The sequence below is a fragment of the Carya illinoinensis genome, chromosome 8 (assembly GCF_018687715.1).
Source record: "Carya illinoinensis cultivar Pawnee chromosome 8, C.illinoinensisPawnee_v1, whole genome shotgun sequence".
Taxonomy (NCBI): domain Eukaryota; kingdom Viridiplantae; phylum Streptophyta; class Magnoliopsida; order Fagales; family Juglandaceae; genus Carya; species Carya illinoinensis.
In genome coordinates this window covers 14,444,377-14,467,718 of record NC_056759.1, presented here as the reverse complement: position 1 = coordinate 14,467,718, position 23,342 = coordinate 14,444,377, and the positions used below count along the sequence as shown (strand labels likewise).

Sequence of the window (23,342 nt, the reverse complement as noted above, 5' to 3'; positions counted from 1 at the left end):
CTGGACATGCAGATGAGATTGGTGATATTGTGCACACAGAGATCCATACAACATTTATTGATATTGTACGTATGCACAGAGATTCATGTTGCCATTGCTGATATTCTACCCACAAAGTACGGCAATTGCTGAGCTACTGACAAGTCTAATCAATGATATTAAGAGGAGCATGATGCATCTCATTCATCGACTAAACATGATTGGTTGTTATTTTTTTATGATAGAGGAGATTATTAGGAGTCTGTGCATGTAAATTAATTACAAGACATATATTTTGTTTTATGACTTGTTATACATTTTAATATGATTTTCTATTTAGTTAATGATTTGACACAATTGCTATTATGTAAAAATATTTGCAAATGATCTGTTTTTATATTAATGAAACTTAAAACGATGTGAGTTCAAATGAAATCTGTGCATTTGAACAACCTATAGTTTGTTTGAATACCATATATTCTCTTTTGAACAACATTAATTACGTTTGGAGTACAACATTTTAGTTTTAACAACATTCAATACTTCACACCCAAAATATATTCAATTCTCCTTCCAAAATGTCTATTCGAACTACTATTATATGTATATTCGTTCACAAGGTGGGCCATCAATTCAAACAACAAATCTGTTTGGGGACATATTTTCATCCCAGATCCTTCCATTGGAACATCACGTTCATTATTTGAATGATTATCGGACGGTTAGGACTTTCTATGATGGAAATAAGAATTCTATCCCTAAAAGTGACATTTTGGGAAGAAATCGTCCTAAAAGATCATATTTGCTGTAGTGATAGTTACAACTATATTTATAATACACTTTATTGATATAATTATATGCATGAATATTATATAACAACATACAAATAATCATCAATGTGTTATAAAGTTTCCCTAATTCTTTGTTATTACGGCGGATGTTTTGGTATTAGTCTCTATTCTTTTAATTCGCATATAAGCTACATATCTTTATGCAGATTTGGATTTTTATTAGTTTTTGTGAAATATATATGTTGTAAAAAATAGTTTAGGTAGAGATATTAATGTTATTTAACTGTAATATACATTGTTCTTGTTGTTTGAAAATGGTTTATTAGAAAGAAAAATTATATTCATAAGTCTCATACACCACATACCACTCTTTTTGTTATTTTTTTTTTATTTTTTTCTCTTACCAAATGTGTAATATATGAATAATTAGTAGAAGAGTTCAATTATTTCAAAAATAATAAAATTAAATAAATTTTTAAAAAAAATTAAAATAAAAAATAAAAAATTATGTGATGTATGGTGTATAAGGTTTATGAATAACAAAGCTCAAAAAGAAACTTTGGATATAACAAGATTTTTGTAATCTAGAAATATATACTTTTATAAAGGTCATTGAGATGTGTTTAAGACTAGATCTTTTATTTTAATTTTTGAAGTGAGATTGAAATTTATGTTTGCTACATGACAGAAAAATGGTTAGATATTATTTATTGAAGTTGTTGTTAGAATAAATAATTGAATTATTTGTTCTTGGAATGTTATTAGCTATAAATATTGCTTGAAATATGGTTACTTTATCAAAATTCCTCCTTCCAATAAATGTGTCTTTTCAGGTGTGTATAAAGAAATGAGTAATGCTACGTACAGTTGTGAAATATATAAGTGTCATATAGCGATTTTAAAAAAGAATGAGGTTTACTATTAAAAAATTAAGTTATTTTTTATAAATTTTGCATTTATTTATTATTTTTCAAAATAATTATATGGTGCTTGCATACTACTACAACTATCATTATTAATAAGAAAGAACCAAAATAATCAAAAGAAAACAAATCAATAAAGACAAAATATATATTACTATATATCATAAAGGTGAATGATGGGGAAACTAACGAGATGGCCACATAAAAAAAAAAAAAAAAAAAAAAAAAAAAAAAGTCAAAATCAGAACTTCTTCATTTCAATTGGGAAGAAGAAAAATCCAAGAAAGGAATAGATACAGAACGATGGGTTTTCCTCCAAATACTTCGTTGATCTTAATCACAATCTTCTGGCTGTTCATTATTCCAGGAAGCATTCCAAACACTACAGCCATAACTGCACTCTGCAACATGGGGATGTATTCTCAAGGTGATCCCTTTGGCATCAGCCTCGACTACGTTGTTGCAGAATTAGAGAGGGCTACACCAATGAGCAAGAACTACGATTTCTTTAACATTTCACCTTTTCCTAATGCTTTTGCCTATGGACATGCTACTTGTAACCTAAATCTCACCAACTCGGATTGCGCAACCTGTCTTGGTGCAGCAAAGATGACAATGTTCGGCACGTGTCTGAGTCGGATAGGGGTTCGTGCAATGCTCCAAGACTGCACAATCAGGTATAAGCAATACCCATTTACCGATGAAGACGATGGGTAACCAGAAGAACATAGGAAGACTGTGTGTGTTGTGTTTTCCACCAAAGTGCACCATGTTATCTATTTCTTATCACTCTTTTGGTCAATGGGTTCTGTTGCATCTATCTTTTCACTCTGTTTTTTTCGTTAAATTCTATCCTGGACTTATTTACAAGTTGTATGTTCCCCTGTCATCCATGAAGGTCTTAGTGCACTGAGTCAAACCAATTGTCTATTGAACTGTGATGTAGTTGATTCGATTGCTGATGAGCTTTGACAAAAATAATTGAGGCATTCTCCCAGGTTCCAACTGAATAAAAACAATTTCCAAATTTTCAGTGGTAGATTCAATCTAGGATTCCCCCAGTACTCGACCCAAAACCATAATTCCAAATAAACAAAATGAATAAATTAATCCACATCTAGCTAAAACACAATTAATCTTACTTATGAAATGGATGTAATAGTGTTCTTTCCTAGCAATCGAGGCTACTGCACATGTAGATCTGTTCCTTAGTCAAAGATACCTGCCTTTGACGGAAGTAATTTGATTATTTGGAAAAGTAGTAATGATAAGATGAGATAAAATGAAATAAGATAAAATAATTTCACTATCCAAATAGGAGTCTAAAGATTTAGTGGCAAACTATTGCCAAGTATGATAATTTTCACATTACAAAGTCATCAACTTTGCTGCACCCGCTAATGATTTTCATCAAGTAATACTTATTAACTTGTCCCCTGTTAAATTAACAATGTGGAAGCGAAAGAGTTCATAGTTACAAATAATTAAATCAAGTCAGATGCATTTTCATGGGTTTACTTGGCATGGCATTCTATGATAAGATGGAAGTAGCACGTGTTTGTACTCTGAGACTACCTAATAATCACTTGTTAGCATTCGGGTAAAAAACCATTGAACGACCTGGATCTCTGTTAGGCCCCCCACCAAAATAGGAAAAGGAATTAATGAACAAACATGTATATATTATCCATCCAAGAAAGTGAAAAGTCATACGCACTATCTTCCTGGTCGATACATGCTTGCTTCCCAAAGGTTTTTGTTGAACAGTTGTACAGATAAACTTGTATTCTCAAGTCAACTAAGAAAATGGGATCGATTATTAGCTAGAGAAAAATTGAATATTACATTAGAAGAATTAGAAACTTTGAGGGTCTGGCTAGAGCATTTTCAACTAAAAAGTGATCAAACGAAAGGGGCAGATCCATTTATAATATGCAGTACAAAAACATCATGAACGCACCAATGCCACTTAGGATGCACAGTCTCTCGAACCTGCTTTCATTTCTTATCTTCTCCTCTTTTAACTTACTCTGTACTTTTGAGTACAAATGACAAGACTCGAGAACTTCACTATAATTTTTGCTCCTGTGGCAACTCAATGCTTCCTTTAGGATAAGCAAACTGTTTCTTCCATTAACATGGGCACCTTCCATGTCTTCAAACTACATGCTCAGCTCTGTTACTTTGAGAGTTGTCTGGCCGCCATCTCCTTCAGTATGGGTCACTCTGAGTTTCATACTAAGGATGCATTTAACAACTTGACATGGAAGAACGTCTTTGGCAGGAAGGACAAATCCAAAGCGTAACACAAAATCCTTGTCTGTTGGCCAATGCCTTTGCCCACCAAGAGGGCTCTAGCTAGCAAGATTAGTAGCTTGCTTTATTCTTCTATTTACAACAATCCAGCTAAGCTGGAATCCATTGCAGAGCTCCAGCCATAGCTTCCCATCTTTCCTTTCTCTTTCTATTTCTATCGATGCAATTTGTGGCAGACCATCAGAAATAGAAAGGGTAAACTCCCCATCATTTTCATCATCTCTAGCTGCATAAGTTAGAAGATCAATCCGAAATGGGCAATCATAAAACCAACCATCAAAGCCAGTTGCATTTGGAATGCCCCAAAGGATTTCTGAGCATATTGGTTTCTCCTTGTACCTAATAGCCACGATAGAAATAAAATCGAAGGGCAACATACTTTCAAATTCATCCATGTCACCGTAGTATTCAACCTCAGTCCATTCTTTAGTGTACTCAGGATAGTTGTTCCATTTGTTCTCAAAGACTTCTTTGTTTACAATAAGGGGAAAACAATTTGCATAGAACTTTCTGAATCCACCAATGGATGAGATTAAACTTTTGACATCTTGCCGATTGGTTGAAGGCCACATAGAAGAGCACATATTTTCCCATAATTTCTCTTCTTTTGATATGGAAAAAAATGATGCACAAGCACAAGATGCACTTGCCAAAGTTGGACCATCAAGACGCCTTAATATATCATAGTAGACATCACTGCTAAGTGATGCCAAACTCCCAATCAGTGCAAGTGACATTGCCATAGAACTCTAATCGTTAGAGGAATGAGTTAAAAGTAGAAAACACCAGCTCAATCAATAATAACAAAAGAAAAAGGAATCATGTTTCAATGACAGATGTCAAAATGGGGTCAACATATTTTTTTTCATCAATGAGAAATTCAAGATATAAGCACAATTAAATGTATCACTCGCACAGGGCCTTGATTATCTCTTGGTAGATCAGTTAAAACAATTTCTACTGGGAGACAACTACACTTCCCCTACGCAATCCTCAATAACGAGGTATTCTCTATTCAAGGACATATTTTTCAATTGCTAAACATTCAAGACCATCAAGCGTGGCTGGCCTTGGATTTGATAGTTTATTACAAAGTTTTGAAATCCGTTCCGGAGACCATTCCGGTTGAGACACTGGAACGGAATATTTCAGTACCAGTACGTTTCGATGTACCGTTTCGAGATTAATTATATATTATATATAAATATTTATATGTATATATAAACTAATAATTAATAAAATAAATACATATATATGTAAGTGTGTGATATGTATATGTGTATATATATAGAAGAATTAAAGATTTATAAAATGAATATATATTGAAAAAAATCACAAACTTGAGTTAAGACACAAAAATAAAGAAAAAAAATTAAAGAATAGACAGATTATTAAAAGTAACAATACTTCTAGTACACGGAAAGGGATATTTGAATTCTAAAAGTACAATTTTATTCATTATTTTTCAACTTATTTACAAGAGAGTTTTTTTTTTTTTTTTTATGACCAGAATTACTATTCCGGCTTGAATTTGACCCGGAACGGAATAGATACCTATCCCATTCTGATCACTATTCCGGCACGAAAAATTTCAGCCATTCCGGCCGGAACGGAACAATTTTCAAAACATTGGTTTATTGTCAAAAAGAAGGTTTCTCCCTGCCTACACTTAGTGCTGATGTTTCTACATAAAAGCTAGTCACACGCTTTATATAGGGCCTTTGATTTTATTCTTGAAGAGAATCGACCAAATTTGATTTTCCTTCAATAGAGCATTTTAATATCTTGAGCATCCCCATATGCAATAATCTGTAAAGTGCCACATTTTTTATTTTTTTATTTTATTTTTTATATAACATACCCAAATCTATAGCTTCTAAGCAACATCAATTACAGTAAGCCCAATCTTCCTATAATTTCTGGCCAAACTTGGAATTTGAATCAATATGAACTTAATTGGTGGGACTTTGGAGATTGCAAAATTGAATAATAACAATTATATATATATATATATTACATATAGAATAATAACAACAGAGTTCACAAGTTTTGTAATAAAATTCTCCAAACAGAAGAGTGGCATGTTGGAATATTTAGGACAGGCACCTGTTCCTCCACGTCTAACAATCATTCGGAGGAGTTCTAAAAGAAATTACCTTTATTCGACTGTAATGTGAAAAAAATACAATTTTCATTCATTTTCATCACGGAAGCTGCGCATGATTGTTATTTTCATGGCTCTATACGACATATGGTTTGTCCACTTAACACAAACTTTTGAAATTATCACTAGTATGAGACCATGTCCCCAAATTGAAACAACTCAAATTTGCATGCAACCCAGGCCCAAGACTACAAATACTTTTTAATGCTACGAGCCTTTAGAAATTTTTCATTAAATTGCTTGAATTCATTTATCAAAAGGCATAAGGCATTACAATAGTTATACTTTAAATGAGTTTAGGTGCTAAAAACCACAATAGTTATAATATTTATTAGTTAAATTTTTTCAAAAGACCAAGAATTTGATTCATAAAACAAAAAAGGGCATCAATACTTGGGAACTTCTCCATTTGCGAGATCTTTCGATCTCCATCAACTATTCTGCTTACTGAACATCTCACATTCTTTTTTAATTTTCTTTTTCTTCTTACTTAAAAAAAAAAAATCTCCATTAGTAAGAATTTTCGCCATGGGAGATTCGCAACATTACAATCTGATTCAAAGAATACATGGTCCCAAACATTGACACGAAGGATAATTAACCAGAAACACGTCTAAGGAATAAAGCCTCAGTCCAGGAAGGCTCAAGTGAATTGACACAGGATTCTAAACAAAATTACAAATAATCATGTGATAAATGAGTTGATAAAACCACGTAGGAAATAGGAACGAATTCTAAACTCAAAAAAATAAAAAGGCAAAAAATGTAGAAGCTTAGAGCTTTTTTTGCACCAAAAACAAATTCCAATCATCAAATAAAACACAGACAGAGGAGAATGCAAATACAGCATATACTTGCTACATGGGTGTTCTACCTTATTATTCTTCGTTATTTACAATGAATATGGGCATTCATTTTTTAGTTTTTTCAATAAGATGGCCCTTCAACTTTTACCCAATGATCTAAGATATACAATCTCAGAACATTTATATTCATCCGAACAACAAGAGTTCCTGGAAAATGAACGGTAAAGGTTCCAAATCCTTTTAAAAAGTAAAATTCTACAAGTACATCATCATAAATTGGAAACCAACCATGTAATCATGTGCAGTAAGTGTGTGTGTGTGTGTGTGAGAGAGAGAGAGAGAGAGAGAGAGAGAGAGAGAGAGCAGGCACCTCTCATAGACTCGCTAACTGAGGTACCCAGACAAGAAAGAAAGAAGCTTTTTGAGGAATGTAAGGGAGACCCAAATGGAAGGATGATGATCCTATAGCGAATCCTTTCTAATGTTGGTCAGCTAACCGGTTTAAATGTTTAGTTGAATTGAGAGCATCCGCAATGGCCTAGCCATTGCCAATTGTAAGTCTAAAATAACTAGAATTGAGGCACGAATTGGCTGCAATGGCCTCGCCAAATTCTGAAAGTTTAACATAAACGCTACAGTATTTGTTAGCTGCTCTCCAGACTTGACGAGGGATTGTACCGAGTCGAAAGAGTATTTTATCATTTTTCACACTACCCGCTCTCTCCCTTTTCCCTCGTTTTCTCGTTTTCCCCCAACAAACAACACTTTTCTCTTTCTTTCTCCCGATCAAACTGCTCGGATTTGCCCTTCTTCTTCAGCGGCCGCCATGAATCAAGTCCAGTGGTCGCCTTCTCCAGCAGACGCCGTCGTCTCCGAACTGTCCAAAGTAAGTATCTCTTCCTCGCTCTTCTCTCCCTCTTCTCTGTTAGTATTCCTCTGAACAAAACTTAGCCCTCTTCTCTCCCTCTTCTCCGATTGCCAATGAAATGTTCATGTTTTTTGATCCATTTCGTGCCCTGTTTTTCCCAACCAGGTCGAGTTGCTCAGCATCACTTCTGATACCTGATTCACGCCGAAGGCTCCACGAATCTCCAGTACAGGTACCGTCTGTTTGGGGAAATGCATAGTTTTTGGTTTTAGGTTTTATTTTTTTGTAGATGAAATGGTAAACGGTTGGTTGGCATTATTGTTTTTATTTTTCCTGCATTTGGGCGAGAAATTTGTTCTCCTTTAAAATCTGGAAGTGCTTGGTTTGTGAAGGTTTGTTTGACGTTGCTTGATCATCCTGTTTGGGGTTGTTGCTTGACATTGCTGGGTTTAGAGTGTTGTTTGTCTGTTTAATTTTTCTTCAATGTGTTTAGCAATGTCACATCTGTAGTTGGGGATTGCTATATGTTCTTCCCACAGGTACTTGTAATTATTCTGGCGTACATGCTTGACTATAAAATTTTCTTGTTGATTCTTCTTATTTTAATCATTTGCGAAGTTTGGAAACGGCGGATCTCTAGAACAGCATGGATTTGCAAGAAACAACATTTCTATAATTGATGATAACCCTCCTCTGCACCCTAATGATTCCCATGGCAAACCTTTCGTTGACCTACTACTTAAACCATCGGAAGAAGACCTAAAGTTCTGGCCCCATAGGTATATGCTTGAGTCCTGTTTTATTAACGAGAACCACAAGTGGTGGAATTGACATATGATGTATAGCACTTCAGAGTTGGTTGTAACTTTTATGTTTCCATTAACTATGTTTTACACCATCAATTTTGCTGTAGATAGAAAATACAGCAGGTGAAATATAAGGTCTTTTTTGGTGTATATGGTCTAAATTATTACTGAAATTAAGAGGCACTACTGGTATCCCAAAATGTACTAGATAACATGGTAGCAAAATTGAGTTGAAATTTTGGAATGTTGATTTTTTGCTATTGTCAAACTATGGGACCGCGTACATCAAGTTTCTATAGTGACCAACTCAATCTTCAAAACTCTCTGTTTCTGGCCAACATGATAATGTCTTGGTTGTATCAATTATGAAATTCTCCTTTGATCTCCATGTGGGCTGTTCTCCTTTGGATCATACGCAAAATGATATTGACATAAAATGATATATGGACTAAGATTGACATTATGATGTTGAGATGCTTTATGATTCTTAGCATCTTGATGCTGAGGATTTAATATAAGACTTGAGTATTGGGCAACTTTTCTGACTCCTTGAAATATTAATATTTTTCAAGGATGGAGGAACATTTTTATGATGACCCCGTCTTCACCACTCTATTGCAAAGTGGAGGAGGAGGTTGTAATAGCACCCAACGCAACATGATAATGTTGTAGTCCAAGCAACTCCAAATGACGGTGAAAAGAGGCACACATCAAAAAAAGTTCAACGTGATGCATCTTTCACTGTTGAAGAGGATAACCTCCTCGTCTCAGCTTGGCTCAATATTAGCATCGATGCGATAAGGGGTACTGATCAAAAATCCACGCAAATGTGAGAAAGAATTACCACATTTTATCATGAATATAAAAAATCGAACAATGCCAATCGTTCGGAAGGGTCATTGATGAATCGGTGGTCTATGATTCAAAAATTGACAAATAAATTTTGTGCATATATAGCACAGGTAGAGTCATTGCACCCAAGTGGTGCAACGGAGCAAGACAAGGTATGTACCCTAAAACCTTTTTGAATTATTAATATGTAATGAACTTATTTATGAACTAAGTAATATTTCTTTCACCTTGGTAGATTGAGAAGGCGAAAGTGTTGTACAAAGAGTTGGTAGGGACCAATTTCACAATGGAGCACTGTTGGTGTCTTTTGAGACACCAAACAAAATGGCAGCAACACATCTCCACCCTTGGTAAGAAGAGAAGATCGCCTGAAAAAGTGTCCAATATTATTGATATTGACCAAGCTGAGGAGGACAGAGGTTTTTGTTGAGAGACCTCCAGGCAAAAAAATTGAGAAAGAAAGGGAAAGGAAGCGGAAGTCCATGGAAGGCAATGATGGTGAGATCAAGACCGCATTGGCTAAAATGACCGAGGATCAAGCGACGACCATGGAAGAGCGTAGATCTGCGAACCTGAAGGCATCCCGAGAAAGATCAGCAAAATTTGAATTAAAAAAAAAAAGGAAATTCGAGGCAAAGATGATGTTGCTAGATCTCATTGGCCTGAATGCCATACAACAAGAATACTTTGGCTATATTCAACGGAAAACTTTTGAGGAATGGAGGAAGAATATCGGGGATACATCTACATCTCCTTCGACACCTTATGAACTTCTCTAACTCTAATGTTGGTAGTAATGATGTAATTTTGAATATTTAGTGGTTGCCCAGCCACATGTGGGCTGGATAAACATGTGGCTGGGTAGCAACTAAATTAATGGACTGTTTTAGATAAATTAGTGGATTGTAGTAATTATTTTTGTGGACTGTTAGTTTGTACATTTATTGACTATATTGGAAATATGTAGCAATTGCAATCATAGATGTTAGTATTATTTCGTAAATCCTTGTAGCTCTAATTACTGTTTTAGTAATTTTTGAGATGTCATTTTTATGTTTTTACAATTTTCTAATATAAAAGTTGGGTAGAATAAATATTGGTATGTTTATATATGTTATTGTTGGGTGAATGGTTGGCAAAATATAATTATTTTTATAATTAAGTAAATTATAAAAATAGTATATTTATAATAATTTGAAGTTAAATAGTTAAGTGCATATATTAGTTAATAAAGTTATTAACTAATATATGAAGTGTATTTGTAAAAAAAAAAAATTATTATTATTAAAATATATAATATTTTATTATTAATTGGACTTTAAGATAGCTAGTCCAATGTAGAACAATATATCTAGAAATCTATTTTAGACTTTAAACTTGACATTCTAGCTAAATTATGAACTCTGCAATGCCAATGCTCTGAGTTAGGATAAAAATTGAAAGTTGAATAAAATATTATTAAAATATTATTTTATAATATTATTATTATTTTAAAATTTTAAAAAAATTAAATTATTTATTATATTTTGTGTTGAAAGTTAAGAAAGTTTTAATAATTAAAAATGAATTGAGATGAATTAAAGAAGAGTTGAGTAACAAAACGCGGCTTAAATGAAAAACGAAAACAAGTTTGGGTTTATCCACTATTTTTGGGGACTGGATTGGTTACCAAAAATTAAATAATTTTATTTTATCTCTTCTCATTTAATTATTATAATTTTTTTAAATTTTATATAAAATATAATAAATAATTTAATTTTTTTAAATTTTAATATAAAATTAATAATAAAAAATTATATTATAATAATATTTTTTTTTATTATTTAAAATATTTCATCTCATCTTATCTAAACTGTATAACTAAATATAGCAAAGAGTTTCGTCTGGTCTGTCAAGCTTTCCTTGCTCGGGTGCGGTGCTTCGCTATCCTGTCTGTAGCTTTGCCACAAAACTCTACTTTGTTCTGGGTTAGCAACTTTTGCTCCCCTCTCCCGTGATTTCATGGATTGACATAGAATTTCGTCCGAATTATATATACTATGATATTAGATGTTTACATATGCAACAATCAATATTGAATGATTAGAGAAGAGAAGAGAGAGAGAGAAAAAAAAAATCAATCAATATTGAAATTTTTTTTATCATTATCCTTGTACTACATATTATATATAATTTTTTTATTTTTATTTTTTATTTTTTCTTATTAAATACGTAGTGTATAAATAATAAGTAGAATAATTTAATTAGTTTAATAAGAATAAAATTAAAAAATAAAAAATAAATGTAAATATAATATATAATATATTAGAATGATGAATAGTAAAGCTCATAAATATTATAAACTGATGAATTGCCTATCAAAACATATTAGCTACTTCCTAGCTGTAAAGAATTAACCCTTAGAATAGCTGTTGTCCACCTTTCATTGAAGCCCATAAATAAAGATAAGGAAAAAAAATTATAAAAATAAAATATTTATTTGAAAAAAAAAAAAAAGAAGGGAGAAGAAGAAGAAAGAGGTCTTTAAGAAAGATGCATGTGAGTGTAGGTGGTACCATTCTATCCATTAATATTCGGGTGGTGGAATGTCCCATTCTATCCATGTGATGAGCTTAGGTGGTATTTATTCTATCCATTTTGCTTCCCAAACAATTCTATGGTTGGATCTCATACTTTTGGTGAACTTGATTACAAAGGCAATTCCCACTTGGATGTTTACCAATTTCGTTTGTTCCTAGAATGTTTTATCGCTTCTTGGGTATGCCATTTTATAGTTTGGCTTTTCTATTCACATGTTCTTTTATAGCTAGCATCTTTTAAAGCTTTTAATTTTTATATGAATTTTTTAAAACTAGAATGAAAAATAGATAACCATATAAAATATATTATACGGTATTTATTGAGTATTTATTTTTGTCAAAAAATCCATTTAAATATTGTATAGTCCACCTAAAATCCATATCTACAACTATAAATGTTTATTTGGATAGTAAAATGAGATGAGATGATTTTAAATGAAAGTTGAAAGTTGAACAAAATATTATTAGAATATTATTTTTTTAATATTATTATTTTTTTAGAATTTAAAAAAGTTGAATTCAATATTTGAAAAATATGAATTGATTATTATATTTTGTATGAAAATTTAAAAAAATTGTAATAATGAGATGAGATGAAATAATTTTTTAATCCAAACGGCACCTAAATGTTTTGTCATCTCGATCAAGGTGAGCCTCAAGAACTTTTTTTAAATATTCTATCATGCCAATAACTAATCAAGAGAATTAAGACAAGTGAGTGGAAAACAAAAATGAGGGGAAGAGAATCTGAGTGCATTTCCATTTCTGTCTATTAGATCGACAGCATGAATCAACCTTAGATGATAAACATAGTTGGTGTACAAGAACTAGCATTAGGATAAGGGTGATACTTCTTTTAACAAAGGAGAATCAATAATTTTCATGTGAAAACTATGCTTATTATTATATTTATAATTAGGGCTGAGCAAAAATCTAAAAAATCCAACTCCAAATCGAGCTTCACTCTGACTCCAACAAAATGGACTCGTAGTTGGATTTTTTTTTTTTTTTCAATTTTTCAATAGAGTTAGAGTTGGAGGTGTCTCTAGACCAACTCTAACACCGATCCGATCTGACTTCGACTTTTCCCTTCAACTCTAATTCTAATATTGTACATATTTGATAAAAATATATATTTATCATATATATTAATATAGTCATATAACTAGAACTTATATAGTTAAATTCAATAGCATACTAGTATGAGCTAATTCTTATTATAAAATAATATACTCAATACTATAATATAAATAAATTAATGATAGTTTAATATATGAAAACATCATAGTATTACTACCATACATAATCAAGTATAGAAATAAGTTAGATACTAATATAATATAATAACATGTAATATTATAGTATAACAGCATAATTAGATACTAAAAATAATATGTAATATTATAGTATGATAACATGTAATTAGACATTATAGTATAAGTCTAATATAAAAATAAATTAAATATTAGTATATAAATAAATTAGTAGTGAATGATTTAGTTTTAAGTTTTAATTTTCTCAAAAATTGATATTTGAAAGTCCATAAATTTTTTTTTTTTTTAAATGGACTAAATATAAAACTTAAATGAGGAAGTCCAATGCTGAAAGCCCAAATCCGGTTCCATTTCAGCAGGGCAAAATCGCATCAAAGTCTACACAAGTTAGAATCGGAATTGGAATTCAAATTTGAACTCTAAAAAAGTAAAAGTCAGTCAGATTTTTAGAGAAATCTAACTTCGCCTAAGTCGGTACTCACGCATGTTCATAACCAGTTGTGCCTCCTTAACTTGATAAATTACTTATCCTTTGACCCTTCGCCAACTTATAAGTGGATTCGAGCCACTGACGCAAGAATTTTCAGTGCTCTAATTAGCTACCAATTGAATTGCATTAACAAACTAACAAAAGGCCACATGTTAATCTTTAGGTTAACACTTGACATCATTATGTCACTTCAATCAATCAAATAAATACCGAAACATGAGATACTAACGCTAGATGGCAATTCTCCCATTAATTTTTTAACAAAACTTTTGTATAATTATTTTTACATATTTTTTTATGTATTATATTAATATAATTAAATATATATTAAAAAAATTAATATAGTTAATCACATTAATAAAATACATAAAGAGTATATAAAAATAATTATAAGTAGCTTTATTCATTTTCTAGGACAGATTGAGAGAAGTAGTACCTAGTTGCCTTTTCCTGAAATTCAATAATCAATTTTATGTAAGCTAAAAACGTAAAAATATTTAGACTAATTTTGCAATTAAACTACAACTTTAGGGTGCAAGGAGAAAAGCCTTCCAAGTGGGGTCCATTTGATTTATTTTTCTAAACATTCTTATCATATCCCATCTATTTCATCTCACCGATCCTATCTCATCCATTCCTATCTCATTTTCTTTTCAAACATTATTAAAAAATAAATATTTTTAAACTAATCATTACAATTCTTTAAAACTAATCATTCAACTTTTACAAATTAATCATTACAATTTTTCTAAACTTTTAAATAAAAATAAATAATAATTCTATTTTTTCAAATTCTAAAACAAAATTAATATTAAAAAATTATATTATAACAATATTTTAATTTTATAATTTTTTTTAATTAACTTTTTCTCTCATTTCTCAAAAGTCAATAACTACTTTTTTTTTTTTTAAGAGTAAAAGTCAATAAATACTTAAATCAAACTATCTCACTACTATTTACAAATCATCTTATTACTATTAACAAAATCTCATATTATTTCATCTCATTATCTTATTTCCTCTCGTTTTCCAAGTATCCCTGAATCTATAAATAAATGGCTATAGTTCGCGTTGCGTTGTATATTATTTCTTGATTACCATATTGATGTTACTAGGATTCAAGGGTCGTCAAGCTGGTTTTCTACATTTTGATCATGCCAAGGACCACTGCCATCCGACATGTAGAGTGGAGGGGACCTGACAGATAGTATCATTACTTTCAGAATTGTTAAGACTTCTCTGATCTCAACAGCCAAAGACCCGAAAAATATGATACAAACCATCTATATATCTAATATTGCCTAGGACCGCTGCTATCCCAATGGAAAACTCAAATCTAGAATTGATGATGAAATAAATTTTAAAAGGTATATACAATCCTATCCTATCCTATCATCTAAAAAATAATTATCTTCATGGATATAAATAAATATCATCTACAAATCAGCTGGTTGACCTTCGATCCCTGAAAAACATCTTCTGGGGTTTATCTATAATGGAGGTTCTATTATTTGAGTTCTTTGAGGTCCAAATTATTGTCTATTTATACTTCTAAAATGAAATGTTTCATTCCAACTACTTAATGCAAAAGGTATTATTCTGATTGGTCGGCACCCAAAACAACATGTTTCGTGAGATTATCAATACAAACTATGTAGATGGGCTCTTTAAGAAAATATCAAGCATAACAAATTCAGAACATTAGATTTAATACCACTCGTTTCCGGCTTGTAAGATCACCAATAAAGTCTTCCTACAACAGAGGTGTTTACAAATCCAGGTGCTCCAAAAATTGAAAGCAATGCAACACGACTTAACGGCCACGACCACGTCCACGCCCACGGCCTCGGCCCCGTCCCCGTCCCAATGGCTTCCCTGGAATTTTGAATAGTGTTAGAAAGATTACTAGAAGAAATTCACCGCATGACAACAAAGACATCAACTGAGAGTAGCAATACCAGCAGTCGGCTTCTTGGGCTTGACTCTAGGTGCCTCTTCGACAAGCAAAGTCTCAAGATTCAAGCTGTCTGGAAGGATATAATATCGAATATTGTTACCCCTCACGCTGAGATGATCCAGAGTAACTGGATTTTTTCCCTTCAATGTTAGTTTCACTGTCTTCAAGTGTGTATTCATACTGATATCCACACCTGCAGCCAACAGTTCAATCCATCAGTCAAAACATCTATAGCTTCCGTGCACCTACCTGTGCTTTCCAGTTTAAGAAATTAGTCAAGGAAAATGCAACACTATCCAATCGATCTTAACACCATCTTCAACTCTAAACACGTGAATGACACACAATGCAACTCTGCCTAGCTTAAAGAAATCACAGCTGAGCTGAAGGAAATTCTTAATTTGAAATATCATATATCTTTAAGCAACAAGATTTTGCAGGCGCTAATATAATTGAAGCAAAAACATATTACAACAGAACATTAGTGCTGAAAAAAAGTCCTAATGGTACAGTATAAGATTCGGTCAAATCTATCGAAACACAATGAGCTAACTAAGTGACGTTCTACAAATTGGAAGTTTCCAATGTAAACTGTCCTGGAGAGAGATGGCTCTAATACCAATTGCAAGGTATCTGCTGACATACCAACACAATATCCAGAATTCCACACACAGGAAAAGAACACGAACGGGAATGAAATCAACAAATGAAAGAAAGGAAACCAAGAATCCACTTTATTGATTCTTGAAATAAGGTTTTTGAGGAACCTTAAACCTCCATACATTCCAAGAATGAACTTTAAGCAACTGAACAAATGAATCAAAGTTCACTTCGGTATTTATACAAACAGATGAAAAAGAAACATGAAACGACGCCATAAAGCCTCCATTGCATTTCTTCCTTCTAAGCAAAATGCACCACTTCACGTAAGGATCAAATGCTCGTTCCACTGCTCCAGTAAGTTAATTCCATTAACTTCCACTACGCACCGTTTCACTAAAGTGCTACACACCGTTTTGCCTTCTCTTTAAATCCTCGTCTTCACCTCTTAACCCACACAAAACCAACTACACAGCCTCAATCCTTCTCAGCTTCTTCTCCTCCTTACTCTTTACATCCTTCTACTTCAAAAAGACAGAAGTTTAGGCTATAAGGGCATATTTACCATCTTTGTATTGGCGCCGAGTGTCTGAGAAAAAAATCTCGACTAATCCTGAGGGTGCACAGGCTCTCAGCAAGGAGTTTCCCACAAGTACACCTTGGGTAATTCAAGGGGAAGTTCCCCCCGTTCGATGGCCCCTAGAAATTGCTTACAACCAAGAGGATTCAAACCTTAGACTAAGAGGGAGCATACTGGCCCCTTTACCACTTGAGCCAACAAAGTTAACATCAAATGAAATGCCACAAGTAGAAAACAGATTGGATGAGAATTCCACAATATTATATATCTTCCTTATACATGGGGTCAACATCCAATCAAGACAGTTCTTTAGGGGGCCTAAAAATATGCATATCCAAATCTCTGTTAGATGGACTTTTCTGGAGGTGCTTCGGTTGTTCAAAGTGGAAGCTACCCACATCTAATTTGGTAAGACAGAGATGCTTCAGCTCTTTTTTATTGTTGTACCTACATCTAATTTGGTAAGACAAGGTGTTTCAACTCTATTATTTTTGTGAAGCAGATTTTGTGTGTTTCAGGCGGATTGTATTAGAAGCAAGTAGCTGAGCTCCACATATTAACAAAAAAATTGCAGCCCTTCAAAACTGTCTCAAGTGTTCTCTTTATATTGCTCTCAATATTCTTTCAATCGAAAAAGTAAAAATATGTAGGGTTCGTCTCCACAGAACAGGCTTGGGTACAAAGAGCAGAAATGTCTTCAACCTCTTTGTGCATTGCGCACATACCAAACAAGCTGCACTATTTCATGCATTATTACGTTGATCTTTGTTGGACCATATAATTTCATGCTCATGAAACTTCATCTACTATTTTACTTTTTGAGAAAAAGTAACTTAACCACCTATTTGTAAATTATCACACTTCCCAATGCATCACAAGTTACAACTAGTGGCTTCCCAGTCACCCACACACACACAGAGGGTTAAGGATCCATTAACATGCTTCATTCTTTTTGTCTACCCAAGCATTAAGGACAGAAAAAAGTTGAAAATGAGGAGAGCTTAGAGTTCATTTTAAATAATTATATGAAAAGTGACATTTATTTTTTTTTTTTTTTTTCTTGATGTCGGGGAGCCTCTCCAAGACAAGGGCCCTTCGGACCCACCCTTGCAGAATAAACCCCGGTCCCATGCACTACACCCTTGGAAGTTTCCCTACACAAAACTAGTCAAATCGCTGGCTTTTCACTAGGGGGTGTGGCCCCAAATGATTGTTTGCATCCATGAGGTCTTGAACCTTGGACCTTGAAGAAAGTGATACCCCAAGACCAAGACCTTCACCACATGGGCCAACCTTGGACATTTCAATAATATAGAACAAGGAATTAAGCATTCCACTCATAGGAACTAATTTCTCTTAAAAATAAGCATCCCAACTAAATAAGAAAATTAGGAATAAATTAAGTATCCTGCTCCTGCTGTTTTCTAGTCTAATCACAAGGGAAAAAAAAAACTTTGATATGAACAGGCCAATGCCCATGATATTACTTCCATCAATCCAACCTTTTTTTATAGGGAAAAAGAAATTTTATTAAACCAAGTAATAAGGCATAGGCCAAGTACACAGGGAATATACAAGAGAGAACAACTATTTAGGAACTAGAAAAGGCAATAATGAAACCATGAAAACAAGCCTCATCAAGTACAATAGCAGATGCCCAAAATAATAATGTATGGAAGAAAAAACATCTAATCTCTCCCAACAAGTGTTCTCTATCTTGAAAACTATGGTCGTTCCTCTCAAGCCAAATACACCACACAAGGCATAGAGTAACCATCTTCCAAACAGCAGTGATTTGGTTGTTACCCTAGATACTTCTCCAACAAGCCAGAAGATCCACCAGCTCCCTATGCATCACCCAAGCAATACCAATCCTATTAAAGATTTCAACCCATAGAACTTTTGCCACCTCACAATGGAGTAGCAAGTGATCCAAGGACTCTCCATTCCTTTCACAAATAAAGCACCAACACAATAATGAAACCATGCTTCTCAAATTATCTGTCGTCAGGATTTTTTTCAAAGAGAAGCCAGCCAACCAAAAAAAGCAACCTGAGAGACACCTTGCTCCTCCAAATACACAAAAAAGTCAGGGGATTGGCATGGCATACACCTGTACAAGGATATGACCAAAAATTTCTTGATCCCGGGATGAACCATTGCAACCTATCCTCCCTGCAACTATCAATATTTGAAGCATACAACATGCTGTAAAAATCAGAGATATCACCCACCTCCAAATTCTGAACAGATCTAATAAGTATCACATTCAACAGTAAAGAGCCATTGAAGTTGTCCATATAATTCCCCACAGAAGCATCCTGACTTCTGTCATTCCAACTTGAGACGGTCCTAGAGTTAACCATACACTATACCATAGGTGCAATTTGAAATATCAACTAGCGAACTGATGTAACAATATATTTTTTTATAGGTAAAAGCTGATATTACAATTCAAGGAAAGGCCAAGCCACATCTAGACTTAGGATACATTTGGACAAGCAAAGAATTCTCAAAATTATCAAAACTTCTCATAATTTCATTCTTAAACATCACTCAAACACAAAATACATTTCAATTTCAAATTTCCAACATTTTTATCTAATTATTACCTAATCATTATCCAAAACACAAAAATCAAAACAACTTTTACAAACTTAAAAACAAAAATAATATTAAAAAATTATATATATATATATATATTCGCACCAAATGTCAAGGAAGAACATCCCGACTAATCCCAGGGGTGCATAGGCCCTCGACAACGAATTTCCTGCAAGTGCACCTCTGGTAATTCAAGGAGAAAATCTCTCATTCTAATGGCCACTAGAGATTGTTTGCACCCAAAGGGATTTAAACCTTAGACCTGAGGGGAGCATACCCTCAGGCCCAAGGCCTTTACCACTTGAGCCAATCCCTAGGGGTTTTAAAAAATTATATTCAAACAATTTTTTAACTTTATAATATTTTTATTTAACTTTTTCTCTCATTTTTCAAAACTCAATAAAACATCCTTACTCAAACCATTTCACTACTATTTACAAAATTCTTAGATACTCCAAGTGTCCAAACATACCTTTATACTCCAAAAGGTTTAGCCAAGGTTACAACCAAAGCTCCTTGGAAAAGTTCGGTTATCATTCACCACCATTTCCCTCTTATACTCATTTAGGGGAATTATAACCAAACCAGTGTTGTCAAAAGTGCTAGGCACTAGAGCCTAAGCACAAAGCACAAAGCACAAAGCTGCCCTTGAGCTTAGTAAAGAGCACATTTAAAAAAAAAAAAATGATATGATACAATAAAAAAAGGCTTTAAAAGGTCAATACAATAATTTTTTATAAGCAAAAGGCAATATAATAATATACATTTTTCTTTGCTAAATATAATAATATATTTAGCAATAATATTATTGTTATGCCTATTCCTCATCAATAAAATCTTTATTTACTGAGAAGAAAATATTTTTAGCATATTAACTCTTTTATTAGAGTATTATGCGAATGAAAACTAAGTGATCACTAATTATATAAGAATTTGAACATAAAAACTTATATACTTCTCTTGAGAGATCACAATATTTCTTATGAGAGATCATTTAGCTCTTTTATTAGAGTATTATGCAAATAAAAACTAAGTGATCAACTAATTATATAAGAATTTGAACATAAAAACTTACATACTTCTCTTGAGAGATCACATGCGGATGGGGTCCAAGAAAAAGTGTCTTCTTCTCTTCTACTCATTCCACTGAATTTTTGTTTTGTCTTCCAATTTATTTTACTAACCATGTGTTATATATTTATTACTTTCAGTGCCTAGCTATTGATTCACTTGCTAAAATACTAAAACAAACCTTGTTTTGTTAAAACGTAACAAAGCAAGCCTTTTGCTCTTAAAGCTCCCACTAAAAGAGCAAAGAAAGCTTTAAGAGCAAAAAAGCATGCTTACATGCGCTTTTCAAAATGCACTTTGCTTTTAATAAGTGAAGCGCTTAACCCTTGGCGCTTTGCGCTTAAGTGCGCTTTTGACAACACTGAACCAAACACTTCAATGAATGAAACAACACTATATTATGGCAAGGACTTAGAAATCCAAGCGAAGGTATAATAAATCCAGCAGCTTAGTCCACAACTGTTATTAGGAAAGCTTGATGGCACAACTATATAATATAACATGGCTTAAAGAACAGGTTTTTTACTATCTGATAACAAATCTCCCCTCAACAACTTTGCCTTGCACATGTCAAGGCCACCAAAATCCAAGACACCACATGCATTTCATATACAAGCATAGTACAAAAAAATGAAAACCTATGGGCTTGTTTGGCAAGTGAGAATTTTTGAGATTTTCAAAAACAGTTTTGAGATATGTTTTCTATTTGGTTTTGTGAAAGTGGGTAGGAATAATGAAAATTTTATTTGAAAAAAAAAATTAGATGCGTTTGGCTTGGGTTTTGTGAAGGTGAGGTAGACAGAATGATAAGTTGCTTTGGTTTTTTTATTTTTTTCCTCACAAAAACTGAGGCAAATATTAATATTTTAAAACGTTTTTGCAAAATCTCTTAAACCAAGCATACCCTACTTTTTTGTTCACCCCTGTATTATCTCACCAACCCCTCAAAAAATTTTCATTAAAGATGTAATGAGTCAGTAGGAGAAATTTTGAAACAAATTCCACTTATATCAAAGTCCGAATAATAGTTCTATTGGCATTTAAATAATAACGAAAAAAGAAAAATATGAGTCCAATCCAAAAAAAATAGTTTATTTTTATCAGTAAAAATATTTTTAATTAGTTCACAGTTCTTCAATGAGCATAATGTTGGAAACTGAAATGTCCAACCATTTTGAAGTCAATTGTCTTATGTACACTATGCCGGTTCATGATATATTTGATGCCTATTGATGGTATACGACTAGAATTAAGCAAGAATGAAAGCCCATACACATCCTTCAAAAAAAATAAGACACACAAACGTTCCAACATTAAATTCATTTATGTACCCCGTGGTTCTCTTAATGAAGCAACTGTTATAACATAAAAGAAGAAAAGGAGAAACTACCAAAATTAGAATTCGTACCTCCATTTGCTTCCCATGTCATAAGTTCAACCCAACAATGTCCAGGGATATTTCACAATAATATCAACTAAACATTTAAAGTCAATCCTCCCCAAATCGTAAAGTTAAAATCAGCATTTGTCTTAGAAACAGAAAAAAGAAGAATGAACACAAGTGAACTTTAACTTAAACCGGCTAGAAGAACATATTTGCAATCTATTTGTCCCAATGCGTCATTTCCGTAAACTTTCCAGAAACCTCAGAGCTTAAATGATATAACTAACGACGAAGTGCAATCAAACCATCTATTAATACGCCTACTTCTATAAATTAGCTTTGATCAGAGATCACTGTAAACCCAAGAAAATACCAAAATGCTAAGTTAAAATGCCCAATAGTGACGGTCCAAGATTGACAGAAGCGAGCAAACACTTTTTCCATTAAAAGCTATCGAAGAATACTAGCGGCTAAAAAGACCTAGGGTTTAACATAAACCTTAAATATGTAGGAACTTGTACTAATATGAGAAACGGGCAAGAGAGCGGGAGACCTGTTATAGTGCCGTGAACGACGGTGCCATTTTTGAGTTCGATCGACACGGTCTCGTTGTTCAACTTCATTAAAAACCTGTTCATTATCTCAAATTAAATTTCCGTCATAAAAAAGTCGTTAAGAAGGGGAAAAAAAAACACCACTATTAGCATTGAGAGGAAAGAAAAATGAAGAAGAACAGAAAGAGAAAGTGCGAGAACCTGACGAGCTTCATTGTCGGGGAAGGAAGACAAAGGCTCGATGGGGGATTAAAGACGAAGGCAAAGCAGCGCTGCACCGCAGTTCACAGAGTGAGAGAGACTTTTAAGTTAGGGCTCGGGCTGGCGCTGAACTAAACGCCTTTTTCTTTGCTTGTTGAAACGACGACGTAGCTCAAAATTTACTTGGATACTTAGAGCCGTTTCTTTTTCAAATATCATTAAAATATAAAATATTTTTTAATTTTAAATATTTAATTTTTTATCAAACTTTAAAATAAAACACAAAATTCTATACAACTTTTCCAAACTTTTAAATAAAAATAATATTAATTTTTTAGATTTATAATATTTTTATTCAATTTTTTTTTCATTTTTTTAAAAATTTGATAAAATATTATAATTTAAATTATTTTACTACTATTTACAAATCATTTAACTATAAATTTTCTTAATATCAAAACAAGTTGTTAATTATTTACACCTTCAAGGAATATGGCTAAGACGACTATCATTAAAATTAAAATTCTAAATATATTTTAAATA

The 23,342-nt window shown here is 32.8% G+C and overlaps 2 protein-coding genes and 1 pseudogene across 2 annotated transcripts; 1 reads left to right on the top strand and 2 right to left on the bottom strand.

Moving 5' to 3' along the window:
• Window positions 1–1,996: 1,996 nt before the first annotated feature.
• LOC122274437 (antifungal protein ginkbilobin-like protein) lies at window positions 1,997–2,410 on the top strand. The gene has a single exon (XM_043083475.1). The coding sequence runs from the start codon at window positions 1,997–1,999 to the stop codon at window positions 2,408–2,410; it is 414 nt and encodes a 137-aa protein (XP_042939409.1).
• Window positions 2,411–3,618: 1,208 nt separating this feature from the next.
• LOC122318370 lies at window positions 3,619–4,752 on the bottom strand (annotated as a pseudogene).
• Window positions 4,753–15,427: 10,675 nt separating this feature from the next.
• Window positions 15,428–22,958, bottom strand: LOC122319424 (small nuclear ribonucleoprotein SmD1a). The gene is made up of 4 exons (XM_043137488.1): window positions 22,800–22,958; window positions 22,598–22,674; window positions 15,807–15,998; window positions 15,428–15,723 (listed from the first exon to the last, which is right to left on the bottom strand). Exons 1-4 carry the CDS (start codon window positions 22,811–22,813, stop codon window positions 15,662–15,664), a joined length of 345 nt encoding a protein of 114 aa, XP_042993422.1. The 5' UTR covers window positions 22,814–22,958; the 3' UTR covers window positions 15,428–15,661.
• Window positions 22,959–23,342: the final 384 nt, after the last annotated feature.